This window comes from Terrapene carolina, unplaced genomic scaffold (assembly GCF_002925995.2).
Source record: "Terrapene carolina triunguis isolate 2854851 unplaced genomic scaffold, T_m_triunguis-2.0 Scaffold97, whole genome shotgun sequence".
NCBI lineage: Eukaryota > Metazoa > Chordata > Testudines > Emydidae > Terrapene > Terrapene triunguis.
This window is the reverse complement of record NW_020664448.1, coordinates 20,026,444-20,040,886: the sequence shown is the minus strand read 5'-3', so window position 1 is coordinate 20,040,886 and position 14,443 is coordinate 20,026,444. Positions and strand designations below refer to the sequence as shown.

At 38.7% G+C, this 14,443-nt stretch overlaps 1 protein-coding gene across 1 annotated transcript in view; it reads right to left on the bottom strand.

The window, feature by feature from the left end:
- ARHGAP42 (Rho GTPase activating protein 42) overlaps window positions 1–14,443 on the bottom strand; it is a 281,853-nt gene that overhangs the window by 202,468 nt on the left and 64,942 nt on the right. Inside the window, exon 2 of the mRNA XM_026651599.2 lies at window positions 13,861–13,956. Coding sequence (XP_026507384.1) covers window positions 13,861–13,956 — 96 coding nt within the window. The remainder of the gene's footprint in view (window positions 1–13,860; window positions 13,957–14,443) is intronic.

Below are 14,443 nucleotides of genomic sequence, written 5' to 3'. Positions count from 1 at the left end.
CTGGGAATTACACCTCCCAGCTGCAGTGTAGACAGACCCTTAGTGCACAGGATTGTATGCACACAGTTATTTTGACATTAGCAGAATCATGAGGCATGCCTCAGGTACAATTGATCACAGTGTCATTCATTCACTTTAGATTCTTTATCCTTTGAACAGTAGCTTTATTTCAAAGGTGAATAGCTATAAGCGAATGCAAGATGATGCATCTTCAATATCCAAGATTCTTGGTTCTTTGTCATCCTGTGTTTGTTACTGAAATTTGGAAAGATGGAAAAAATGCAGCCATTAAGGATAGGAAGAGTGACTTATATTAAATCGCCAGTCTAATGCCTTCCTAGGTTACATTAACACATCAGTATCATCCATTACGCTATTTGCTGCTGCATGCAAATGTCATTTTTGTACGACAACTATTCAACTTGTACAAAACTACATTGTAATTGATTTGCCTGTCACTGTGACCAATATCTATATCGTAATATTAATTAGTAATATTACTGCTCTTGTAATGCTGCAGATGCTGTCACTGCATTTCAAAACAAAGACAATAATGATCATTGTTGTTTTTTAAATAATTTATTTTCCAAATCAAAGGAGATTAGAACTAGGGAGCTTTATCTCATGAATCCGATTTGATTGCAGCTTTAAAAGAAAAACTTGTTCCAATTCTCTACAGTACAAAACCTTCGATATTTAGTGCTTTAAAAATCAGATTATCTTTGATTTGAAGAACAAGTGATTCTATTTATTTGAGGGAGATAGGAATACATTTTACAGCCTGCATATAAAATGCCTAAGTGAGTCTGAACTGGGACATGGTAATGTTAAAAGTGGCTGTAAAAAGCATTAAGTTAACTTTAATATTCCCCCCAACAATGGGGAGAAAGGAAAATGGAAGTAGGGTACAAAGCCATAAATAGCTTATTATATACGTTTGGTAAATAAGCAAATTAACTTCTGCACTACAATCAGATATTTTTAGATAAACCTACAGTATCTTGAAAATTTAGGAAATACAACAAGAAACTGTTAAGAATCCATTAACCAAAGTAAAATAATAAGTAGTCCAATGAAAAAAAAATGTGTGGCTCAAAAGTAGTATAAGGGAATGTTATCCTATTTTAGCTTATGATCTAAAACATGGGATCTTGAGGGTAACCTCCTCCTGTAACAGAACTAAACTTACCTTTACCTAGGCCAGTGTGCTCAGAGGGTGGGAGAGAAGCTATAAAACATACACAGATTCCTGTACAAATATATACACCTAGGCATGCCTGCCTACCCTACTTGCCAGGATTATCTGGGTCTCTCTCCCTTAATCATTTCCCTGCCCTTGCAGCAGCCTTCAGCACCCAGTCCCTCCTGTTCTCTGCCTGTGGCACATAATAGTCTGGTCTTCTGTGCACTGTAATACTTTGGTCTAATTTTGGTTGTTAGCTTTAGTGGGCAGATGCTGGAGGGTGCTGGTGGCCTGTGCTACACAGTAGGTGGTAGGAGGTCAGACTAGAGCAGTGGTTCTCAGCCAAGGGTACATATACCCTTGGGGGTACGCAGAGGTCTTCCAGAGGGTACATCAACTCATCTAGATATTTGCCTAGTTTTACAACAGGCTACATAAAAAGCACTAGTGAAGTCAGTACAAACTAAAATTTCATTCAGACAATTACTTGTTTAAACTGCTCTATATCCCGTTTATCTACATCAGGGATTCCCCCTCTCCTCTTTAATCTCATTGAGGAACAGTTCTGCTTCACAGTGCCTAGCCCCAGCTCTCCAAAAGAAGCCTCACCTGTATCAAACCGGCACCATAACGAATGTATCCTATATCAAGGACAGATTGAGGGACACTTTCATTGCGAATATTCACCAACTTTATCATTTGTGAGCAGAAAGAATAATCAAAAGCCTTATCCAACCATCCAAACACTTCTTAGTCAAGAAACAAGTACTCTCCATACAATAGTATATTCAAAGTCAAGTCTGTATTGAATCCTATCCTGAGACAATAAGAATGGACTTTAACAAAAGAGAATTAAAAAGCCTTATCAAAGAAGCGTCATTAGATTTTAAGAAAATGCATACAATTTGTGAATTACGATATCTGCAGTTATGAATCTGACCTGCTATTATGCTATAAACTATATAACTCAATACAATACCATAAATACCAGAAAGTGTTGTTTTTTTTTTTAATTTAGATATTTTCAAAAAGTTTATAGATGGACATTTTACAATACTGCCATCTTTTGTGGATGGTAAGCCTTGATGGCATGAGATTACGTACATGTAGATCAATGTAGAAAAAAATACACAGCAAAGACATCTGATATACTAAAATCCTATTAGATTAGGCCATTGCTATATGAACTGAAGTAGAAATGGCTGGCCACTACATTTTGAACACCATCACATCACTCCAAACACTCATTCAAAAAGAACACTTATACAAGTCTCATTTGTATAGAAAATGGATTTATAAACAAAAATAAAGCATATGAAATTGTGGTTTTGTAGGACAAACAATGTATGATATACATACAAAAAAATTGTTATTCTTGTTACAGTCTCGGCAACAGACATGTAGCAAGGGTTAGAAAGACTGAGATAAGCGATTCTAGAATCCCTCCTCCTCCTCCAGCTTTAGTGGGTTTCCACTAGGCCTGTCAAGCAATTAATTTTTTTAATTGTGATTAATCGCACTGTTAAAGAATAATAAAATACAATTTATTAAAATATTTTTAGATGTTTTCTACATTTTCAAATGTATTGATTTCAATTACACCACAGAATACAAAGTGTACAGTGCTCACTTTATATTACTATTTTTATTACAAATATTTGCATTGTAAAAAACAAAAGAAATAGTATTTTTTAATTCACCTAATACAAATAATGTTGTGCAATCTCTTTATCATGAAAGTTTAACTTACAAATGTAGAATTATTTTTAAAAAAAACCTGCACTCAAAATTAAAACAATGTAAAACTGTAGAGCCTACAAGTCCACTCAGTCCTACTTCTTGTTCAGCCAATCGTTGAGACAAACATGTTTGTTTACATTTGCAACAGATAATGCTGCCTGCTTCTTGTTTACAATGTCACCTGAAAGTGACACCAGGTGTTTGCATGGCACTATTGTAGCCAGCGTCGCAAGATATTTACGTGCCAGATGCGCTAAAGATTCATATGTCCCTTCATGCTTCAAACACCATTCCAGAGGACATGCGTCCATGCTGATGATGGGTTCTGCTCCATAACGATCCATAGCAGTGCAGACCAACGCAAATTCATTTTCATCATCTGAGTCAGATGCCACCAGCAGAAGGTTGATTTTTTTTTTTTTTGGTGGTTCGGTTCTGTAGTTTCTGCATTAGAGTGCTGCTCTTTTAAGGCTTCTGAAAGCATGCTCCATACCTCATCCCTCTCAGATTTTGGAAGGCAATTCAGATTCTTAAACCTGGGGTTGAGTGCTGTAACTATCTTTAGAAATCTCACATTGGTACCTTCTTTGAGTTTTGTCAAATCTGCTGTGAAAGTGTTCTTAAAACGAACAATATGTGCTGGGTCATCATCTGAGACTGCTATAACATGAAATATATAGTGGAATGTGGGTAAAACACAGAGCAGGAGACATATAGTTCTCCCCCAACGAGTTCAGTCACAAATTTAATTAACGCATTTTTTTTTAAACGAGTGTCATCAGCATGGAAGCATGTCCTCTGGAATGGTGGCTGAAGCAGGAAGGCGCATAAGAATGTTTAGCATATTTGGCACGTAAATACCTTGGAGTGCCAGCTACAAAAGTGCCATGCAAATGCCTGTTCTCACTTTCAGGTGACATTGTAAATAAGAAGTGAGCAGCATTATGTCCCGTAAATGTAACCAAACTTGTTTGTCTTAGCGATTGGCTGAACAAGAAGTAGGAATGAGTGGACTTGTAGGCTCTAAAGTTTTACATTGTTTTGTTTTTTTGAGTGCAGTTATGTAACAAAAAAAATCTACATTTGTAAATTGCACTTTCACGATAAAGAGATTGCATTTCTGTACTTGTATGAGGTGAACTGAAAAATACTATTTCTTTTGTTTACAAATATTTGCACTGTAAAAATTATAATAAAAAACAACAACATAAAGTGAGCACTGTACCCTTTGTATTGTGTGTTGTAATTGAAATCAATATATTTGAAAATGTAGAAAAACATCCAAAAATATTTAATACATTTCAATTGGTAATCTATTTTTAACAGTGCGATTAATTTTTTCAATCATGGTTAATTTTTTTGAGTTAATTGCATGAGTTAACTGTGATTAATGACAGCCCTAGTTTCCACAAACACTTGCTGACAGCAGAGGAATAGTGACTCAGGAATCTTGAGTTCCATTCCAGGCTCTGGAGGAGTGTGTGTCTAGTGGGCACAGAGACTCTCCTATCTGTCTCCCCAAATATGATCCCTTCTACCCAATCCCCTCTAACCTGTCCCAGTCCTGTCTCTTGCTTATCCCCCAGTCCTCAAACCAGTCTCATTCTCCTTAGCTAGCCAGTACCAGTCTCCTTGCCCAGCCAGTCTCAGTCTCCAAGCAGCTCCTCATCCAATCTCTCTCCCACTACCATCCCTGGCTCCAGTCCCCTCCCTGCCCATCGGCTCCCCGTCCTAATCTCCCTCCCTGGGCTCCTCATCAAATATCTCAGTGTCGCATCTTCCCTGGCTCTTTGCCCAACTAATTGCAATCCTGACCCCCCCAAACACCTTAACTCCTTGTCACATCTGTCTCCTCCCCTTCTACTCCCCCTCAGTCCCAGTCTCCTCCCAAGAATCTAATCTGATTTTATCCCTGCCAGCACCCAGTCCCATTCCCAACCACTCCAATGCCAGTTTCCATTTCCCTTTCCTTGCCAGCTTCCAATCCCAGTCTCCTCAACCTAGGCTCTTTGTCCCAATTTACTCCCCCTCCCAAACCTCCCCACTGGTCCAGGTCTTCTCTCCTGTGTATCTGAATCAGACAGCTTCCTTTTCCACACAGTGTAGGACCAGCAGAAAAATCACTGAGAGCACAGGAGACACAGTTGCTTGCATCTACCAGATGCACACCTGGCATGACCCATAGCAGCCAAGATATGCAATTGCAGTGGAAGTCCTGCTCAGCCCAAAGCAAATGGAATCTTTGGGGAATTTAGATGCTAAAAACTAAGAAATGTCTACTGAGCATGTGTGAACTTCAAGACTTTTCAAAGGCTTATTACTCAACCACATTTGAATGGATTTTCACAAGGACAGCAAATGGCCTCCTTACTGCCAAATTTCAAGTCTCTCCTCCAAAGCATGATGGCACTAGAGCACAAAGAAGAGGTCATCAGAATTTAACATGGACAAAACATCTTTTCCCCTGGCCTCATTCTTAGAAATGATTCAATCATTTTGGCTGAAATTTTTGAAAAAAATTCAGCGTCAGGCAGACACCTGGAATGAAAATTTCAGCTTAACTGGTTGAAATTTGCACAGATATATGCAACCAAAACTAGAGTGTTATAATGGGCAACCTTAATAACTGGCAGTGCTACCAGCTCTTCCTATAAAACTTGTGTAATAATTTTCTCTCAGTGCAACACAACAAATTCAGCTCTGGATTATTCACCTCTTCACATCACTTCAGTCCAAACTGCCTCTAAGAATCCTTCAAAAGCCATTTTTTACAATCTAGATAGTTAACATTTATCCTGTGACAATTCATTTTGATTATTGTATTCTCATACCAAAAAGTAATCTTCAAAAGAAAATGATTGCAGGAAAGAGTGTTGCAGTATGTCAGATTTTAAATATATATATTTAGCAAGAACCTCAATAAAGAACAAATAGACTAAAAGACAACTAAATTTCATAACACATTATCACTCCAGGACATCAAGGTCTTTTATTGAAAAAAGATGTACAACAGTTAAAAACAGTCTGGAGGGCCTAGTTAACAGCTGGTATTCTGGGAAAAGCAGCAAGCCTTCAGTTTGGAGTCAGAGCACCCTAATATCTCTCCCTGAGAAAGAGTGCTAAATGGCTGAAGTAAAGCTACCCAAAGTGCATGTTTGGTGGGTGACTGAACCTGCTGTTTTGATCCCACAAACAGTAGCTCTGCTTTAACTGCATTAGCTATTGTAGAAAATGTGTAGATATAATGCCTAGGTATCAGGCAACTAAACAGCTCAGAGTTACACAAAAAATATTCCCAGACCACAAAAAAGAAGATAAAATATATTTACAATACAACATTCTAATTGAAAACACTGAAGAGATTTAACTATAGATTAACCATTGGAAAGTGAGGTAACTGATCAATAACAATTCCACAAACAACGTTTATTCTGGTTCTATATCCCCTGCTAGATCTGATATTCTTACAGCCACCCCGCCTACGTCATACGCAGTTCCAACATGGGCCACAGAACCTTGGTGACCTTGTGCCCAAATAAATCTGTTAGTCTTTAAAGTGCCACCGGACTCCTCGTTTTTTTTTTCCCAACAGCCTACAGAATACCAATCAGCTAATTCACTCATCATGGGCTAGTGACACCACTGCCATCTTGCCTCTATATTTAAAAAACCCAACTATACCTTCTCCAATCTACAATTTTATTATAGTCATAATATTGTTCTTATTCTCTATACACCAACTCCACCACAATAGCATGCCTACAACAACACATCTTGCCACAATAATTTGAAAACCTCATTATTACTATTTCAAATTTTACATTCTCACTCTAAGTCAGAGACTCTATGCTTCAGAATACATACACATGTAGTCCTCTTAACACATCTTTATAGAACCCACTATACATATTAAATCTCATAATACTCCAGTCTCCACATTATTTACCATAAAGGAGATATAGGAGTCAGTATGTTTATAGAACATATTGCATTTTCATTTGTTAGATTTTAAAAAACCTGAATTTGTAAGAGTTAAGGTTTGTAAGGTTTGTAAGAGTTAAGGTTATTTGAAGAACAACAAATTTACTCATTTCCAATTTTTTAAACATACGCAGCAGTCAAACTTAAAACTAGAGATAGTTGACATTTTTTAAACAAAAAAGTTTTGTCCTCCCAACAAAATAACCCTACTTTTTTAAAAGATTTTTTTGTAAAAAAAATTAATTTATTGAACTATTTTGTTTTTAAAAAATATTATGACATCAAAAGCTTTTTGAAGTTTATCAAGGGTTTTCTGGAAGTGAAATTTTTCAATAACTACTTCAAAAATGTTTTTAAAAAAAGGAAAGTTGAAACAAACATGTTTTACTTTTCATCCAGCTCTGCTTAAAATATTTCCTCCATTTTGAAAATAATTCTACTGATTTGAGAGACTCCTTCTGCTTAAAATAAGCACTCCTGCTAGAGCTCATAATGTTGTGCATCTCAACACGGAAGAAACTTTTAAAGATGATCATTGTGCACACCTCTCTCATAACAGTGTTTAAAATTAATTGATATATACAACCTATACTACTTGAACGAAAATTCCTTGTAACAGGATTGCCACTCACTGCTAATGTGCCTCTTTCTGTCTAGGTCTGGGAACGTAACTCTTGTGGCACCAGATGCCCCCTTGCTGCTCGTTTCTCACTCTACAATAGTTTTTCTTCCGATAACCTGGCCATTTAGTCCACCCCTTTCAGGGTTACAAAGTCCAGCAAGACAACTGTCCAAATGCCATCTCCAGACAGCATTCAGCCTCAGCTCGGGGCTCTATGCCACTATACCAGCGGCTTGCAGGGGAACCCAGGCTCGCCTGCTACACTAGATTCCAGCCTATAAACAGCAATCCAGGTCCTCAGCCTTCATCCCTGTTGCTGCTTCCTTGGCCTCCTTCCTACCAACTCTATCTTCTCTTGCCTGGTTCTGGGTTTAACACAGGAGCCTACTCTAGTCCCTGTGGCTACTTCACTACCTTCTAGCTTCCTGTAGCTTCTTACCAGACTCCTTACTCCAGGTTAGGATATGAAGGCTTACTCTCCCTCTGTACTTCCTCCTTGTCCTTGATGGCCTACCTCATCCCAGGGAATGACTGAAGCCTCCTTCCCTTGAAGCCCCCTTCTACTTTCAGCTTCTTGGCTTTATTGTTCTGGTCCAGCCCTTCCCCAGCTTGGCCTCACTCTTAATTAACCCTGGTCTTCAATCTCTCAGGTGACCTAATCGGCCTCTCAGACTCTTGTTAACCCTATCAGGACTGATGTGGGGAGCACACCACATTACATTCCTATATAGGAATTTTCTAGATTTTTGTAAAAAGCAATTCTGCACATTAGATCTCCTCTAAGCACAATATATATATATATATATATATATATAATGAAATGGGAGTTTCTAGATCAAGATGTTCTTGAGGTACGAGGATCTAAAGCACATTTAAAGAATGAAAAGTTGGTAGTTTTTCCCTTAAAAGTTTTATTAAAAATGGCTTGTGCAACTCAACTCAAATCTTCCCATCCTGTCTTCTTTCCTACGATACACATAATGAAATTTGGCAGAAAGGAGGTTTGTTTAGAAAGTTTCCAAGACTGGTCTTACAACAGAATTTTTTTCACAACCTTAACCAATGGAGTCACTACCAAGGGTCAATAATTATGGGGCAATTGATATTCTGATAAGTGTGCAAAGACTTTAGTGATACCGGGAGGGTTGACCCTAAACAAACAAAACTGAACTCTCAAGTAATAGCAGCTTGGGAACTGTAGAAACAATAAAGTAGTATTCTTACCAAAGAGATAAAGGAGAGGGGAGGCAAAGATAGTAGGATTCATCTGTACAAAGCTGTCTTTGATGATGAGCAAACATCAAGCTTGTAGTGGCATGTAAAGATATGGACCAAATTCTAGGTCACTGCTTTAGGGAGATCAAAAACTGAGGCTTATTCTATAAAGGTGCACAATATCACCTCAAGCCCTATTAGACTGAGATTCAATTCCTGCCAGTTTACATTTTGCTCCTGTAAGCTTCTTTGATGCATATGACAATCCACCAGGAAATGACTGCCTTGGAACGTAGAAATCCCGTCTTTGAAGCGCAAAGTGAAATAAATCAGCTGTCAAACATCTTGAACTTTCTGGTTCTTCCTAAATAGTTTTAAATGCCTGTTTAACATCCAAATAAAATACCCTTTTCTCAACACATTTAGGATCCAGACTAAGACCAGTCAGGACCTTCTTTTAATCACTTGAGGCTAAAGTAATTCAAAGTTGTTGGTTTAGGGTTTTTTTCAGTTAAATATTGACTGACTTTGAGGTTACACAACTTTGAAAGGTACTGTAAATTTTAAATACACACTGTACATATCATACACACCCACAAGCTAGACTTATCAACCATAAAAACATTGCCAAATACAGTATGGGGGAGAGAGGACAGTGAGACAGACAAAAAAACAAAAAGATATTACAAAATAGGCCACAATTATTAATGAGGATAACCACAGATCATCGCAAGAGAGTGTAAAATACAGAAAAGAGAAAAATGTTTGGTGGCCCTGATAACCAAAATTATTTTCTGCTTTGTGAATATATCAAAATGTATAAAGGCATATAAAATTCAGATGTGAACAGCCACAATACCTCTTGGGATGAAACTGCCTATGTCTCATACTCATATGAGTCATAAGTCATATGTCATAAGTATGGCTCTAATTCAACCTTATATTGCCCTGCAATTTCTGTAAGTTTATTCCATTGGCATACTGTAAATCTGTAAGGGATGGTCATTTATCCACTATGTAAAAATAAATTAACTACTTACTGAAAGTGTTAATCTCAAAAACATTTTTTTTATGTAGATAATTTTCAGGCTTAAGTCTACCAGTAAATTTTGCAGATCACACTGTTTAAGAAAGATTTCAAAATGCCACATCTATCTCACTGACAAATAGCGACCCATTAAATAAAGGCACTAGACTGAAGTGGTTTGAATTGCCTTCCTAACTTTCAGCCCCATCAGGACTCAAAATATTAATATTTGGCTATCCATCTGCCACCAGAGGGTGTAGACAGACTCTAAATGTTCAGTTCAGACACAACTCTGAACCAATGGAGGAGCTAATAAAGGGATGGGAGTGTGTGGGGGGGGAGGTGTCGACAGCTCCCAAGGCAACTTTTAGGTGAACATGTGACATCTTTTCTCATGGGGCTTGGTAGCGGTGGCTCCCTGCTGTGGTAGTTGCAACATGGCACACGGGTTCATGTGGTGCTGTGACCCTGTACGCTATGTCACAATGACTCTCACTTACATTTGACTCGACTGCCCATCAGTCATGATGGTCAGCAGCCAGGCCAAACCTGAATGGCACTGCAATCCCATGTGCCAATTCACAATGCTCGGAGTGGGGAGATAGTCCCATTCCCACAGGACAGGAGCCACTGCTACTAGGTGAGTGTGGGGCAGCTCACTCTCCAGCCTCCCACCCTCTTCAGGGTCTCCCTTCCACACCAGACTGAGATTAGATGGTGTGGGAGAGGATGATGCTGTGTGAGTGGTCAGTGCCCTGATTGCAAAACCTGGGTCTGCCATTGCTCTGAACACCGCCTCTAAGATGAGGTACCTGAACATTTCACACATTCACTCTGGGTCCTTTCCCAAGCCTATTAGATCACTATGAAGAGCTGAACCAATCTGAGATTCTGAAGATAAGGGTTATATAAGGACATGGAAAGATGGTACACTGGGCCTTGATTATGCACAATTAATGTTAACTGGGTTTTTTCCATTGATTTGAATTGGAGCAGAATAAAGCTTTTGCTGATGAAATTCTCAGAGCTTACTGAAATAGACTGGCAGTTTGGTGTGATCTGTACAGGGAAGTCAGTCCACTTGCAGTTATGACCACTCTGGCACATAAGTAGAACACTTTCCTACCGAACTACAGAGGAAAATACGGCTTGCCAGACCACATGTAAATCTAAGTCCAGTGTTCTACCGCTCACAGTTACCAGTAACAGATGCTTCAGAGGAATATGAAAGAAAACTTCAAGGACAATTATAATTAACTTCCCATAGGGGAAGTTTCTTTCTAAGCCCTAGTGGATGTCTTATGTCTGAATCAGGATTTTGTTTTACATATACTTTACACAGAATGTTATATTATAACTGTGACGTTGTGCAGTCTACATGGTTTTATAAAAATATAATAATAAGTCAATATAATGTAACTGGGATAGATTTAGAGAAAATACGGTAATAAGTGATATAATGTAACTGGGATATGCTTCATGCAAAAGGTCTCTTGTAAGGTATCATTACAAAGCTTATAATCTACTGAGTATGATAATCTGATTTGTATAAATGTACCACTCTTGTATCTAAAACTAGAAATATAAAACATAACTCTGAGGGCCTATTGTAATTATGTAGAGTGTGGGCCATTAAGGATGGTTTGGAATCTTGATGACTCCCATTGTCTGCAGATGGCTGTATTTACCTTTGAGTCTTCCTGTATATGTGTGTGCTGGCAAGTGAGTAATGAAGTCTTGCAGTGACATGTGATCATGTCACCTGAACTGGAATCCATCTTTAACCTGGTGCTTTTCCAGTGAGCGGGGGTGGAAACCCAGAGGGACAAAGGATTCCCGCCTTATGCAAAAGATATATAAAGGGGTGGAAGAGAACAGAGAAGAGGAGGAGCCATCATGGAGAAACCCCTAGCTAACACCTAAGCTGGAACAAGAGCTGTACCAGGGGAAAGAATTGTGCCCAGGCCTGGAAGGTGTCCAGTCTGAGAAAAACTTACTGAAGCATCTCTGAGGGTGAGATTATCTGTATTTAGTTTGATTAGGCATAGATTTGCGCATTTTATTTTATTTTGCTTGTGACTTACTTTGTTCTGTCTGTTACTACTTGGAACCACTTAAATCCTACTGTCTGTATTTAATAAAATCACTTTTTATTTAGTAATTTACTCAGAGTATGTATTAATACCTGGGGGAGCAAACAGCTGTGCATATCTCTCTATCAGTGTTATAGAGGGCGAACAATTTATGAGTTTGCCCTGCATAAGCTTTATGCAGGGTAAAACGGATTTATCTGGGTTTAGACCCCATTGGGAGTTGGGCATCTGAGTGCTAAAGACAAGCACACTCCTGTGAGCTGTTTTTGGGTAAACTTGCAGTTTTGGGACAAGTGATTCAGACCCTGGGTCTGTGTTGAAGTGGACTGGAGTGGCTAATTCAGCAAGACGGGGTGCTGGAGTCCTGAGCTGGCAGGGAAAACAGAAGCAGGGGTAGTCTTGGCACATCGGGTGGCAGCTCCCAAGGGGGTTTCTGTGATCCAACCCGTCACAATAACTATCTGTATAAATGTCTAATCCATGTTTGAAGCCTCTATCCTCAACAAATATCTTGCAGCAATGAGCTCCACTGATTAATGATGTGCTATGCCACAAAAAAGTATTTCCTTATTATTTCATGTCATCTGCAAGTTTTCTATCTAATTTTTCACTCCTTCACCAAATCATTAATACATATTAGTACAGAACATTCGGGAACTACTCCTGATCTTTTCCCATGCTATAAATTGACCATCGTCCCCCTTCTTTGTTTTCTGTCTCTTAGCCAGTTTCTAGTCTATGACAGCTCTTTCTCAGCACTCTGAGTACTTAATAGTCTATTATGAGGGACTTTGTCAAAGGCATTCTGAAAGTCCAAGTAGATGCCAGCTGGTTCTTCACTATATATAGCTTTACTGACACACAAACCTGCGCCCATCTGAGCGAATTATTATTTACGTTATTGTGCGGCTACCTGAATCACCATTATTTCAACTGGGTTCTTTTTTGACAACTCCATTAGCATATGAGCTTTCATTCCTAAGCAGGGCTACCACTTTGATGTGGCACATTTTAGTGCTTGTGTAATGATATTTATTTTCATTTGAGCAAGGAACTGCACCTTGAAAAGAGAAAACTAAGCCATGGTTTCTGATCTTGGGAGGAGACTCCCTATTCTCCATGTCTAGAAAATTATTGATCCCTTACCATTATTTAAGTGTGTCCATCCTAAACCCTATTAGGAAGGAGCTTATAAAACTGTATGAATCACCTCTTTTGGGCTGAAATTTTTCAAGCCTGATGTCTGCCTGAAGCAATTTTTTATTTATTTTGTTTTAGTTTGAGAAAAAATCAATTCAGTGTTTATTTTTTCATCTTTGCATGTAAGGAAAAAAAAACCTCACTGCACATTTTTCCCATTTAAAAAAAAAAAAGATTTTGCCCTTTATTTGAAAAGGTCTAGGGACAAAATGGTCGCAGCAAGAAAACTGAAAATGGACAGGAAGCTTGTTCCTAGGGAATAGGGATGCCTTTCAATGGCCCAGTTAAAACTGGTTTTCATTTAGAAGAATTAGCAGGGTTTGAAACAAATCATACTTGACTCAATGGCATTCTAAAGGGGCTGGGCTACATTTTGCATACGCACACAGCACATTTTGATGTATAAAGATAAATGAAGTGTTACAACAGCTTTCCAGGGTTTTTCCTCCTACATACACAACTAAGCTCTGGTCTGCATATAAAATTTAGATCGATGTAGCTATGTCACTCAGGGGTGTGAAAAATTCAAACCCCCAAGCTGCACTGTACTTAAGCTGACCTAACCCCTGCTGCAGACATGGCTAGATCAGTGTCAGCCTAGTTACTGCTGCTAGGAGAGATGTATTAGCTACAGTAATGGAAAAACCCCTGTACCACTGTAGAATCTGTAGCATAGACATATCCTAACTGCATGAACTCTGAAAGAGTGTGTTGTTTACACCTTTATTGTTATAATCAAATCTTTTACATTTTGTAAACATGGGAATATTATTGGGCTGGAAGTACAGAACACACTTACCAATGTTAATTTCATCATCTGTTTCAGCATCTCCAATACACTCAAACTGAAAATCCTGTAGCGACTGGGAAAATTTTTGCACTGCCATGGATAGATCTATGATAAAGAAAAAGGAAACAAGTCTTACAATTATTCCAATAACTATACCACAGTATATGCAAGTTTTTCTAGAAAAATAATCTCACATAAAATAAGAGAATACCATTCAAATCAAACTGCTTGCTATGCCTCAAAAAGTCACTGAAGCAAACTAAATTCCTAAATCTCAGCCATAACAAAGAGAATCGTATTCATACGGACGAATAATCCTCAGTTCTCGTTTTCTTGAAGCAAGAGAAATTGATACATGATCTGAAGCTTCAGTGGTAATAAGTAGTCCTAGTGCAGGGGTGGCCAACCTGTGGCTCTGGAGCCGCATGCGGCTCTTCAGAGGTTAATATGCGGCTCCTTGCATAGGCGCTGGCTCCGAGGCTGGAGCTACAGATGCTAACTTTCCAATGTGCTGTGGGGTGCTCACTGCTCAACCCCCTGCTCTGCCCCTGGTCCTGCCACCACTCCACCCCTTCCCCCAAGGCCCCTGCCC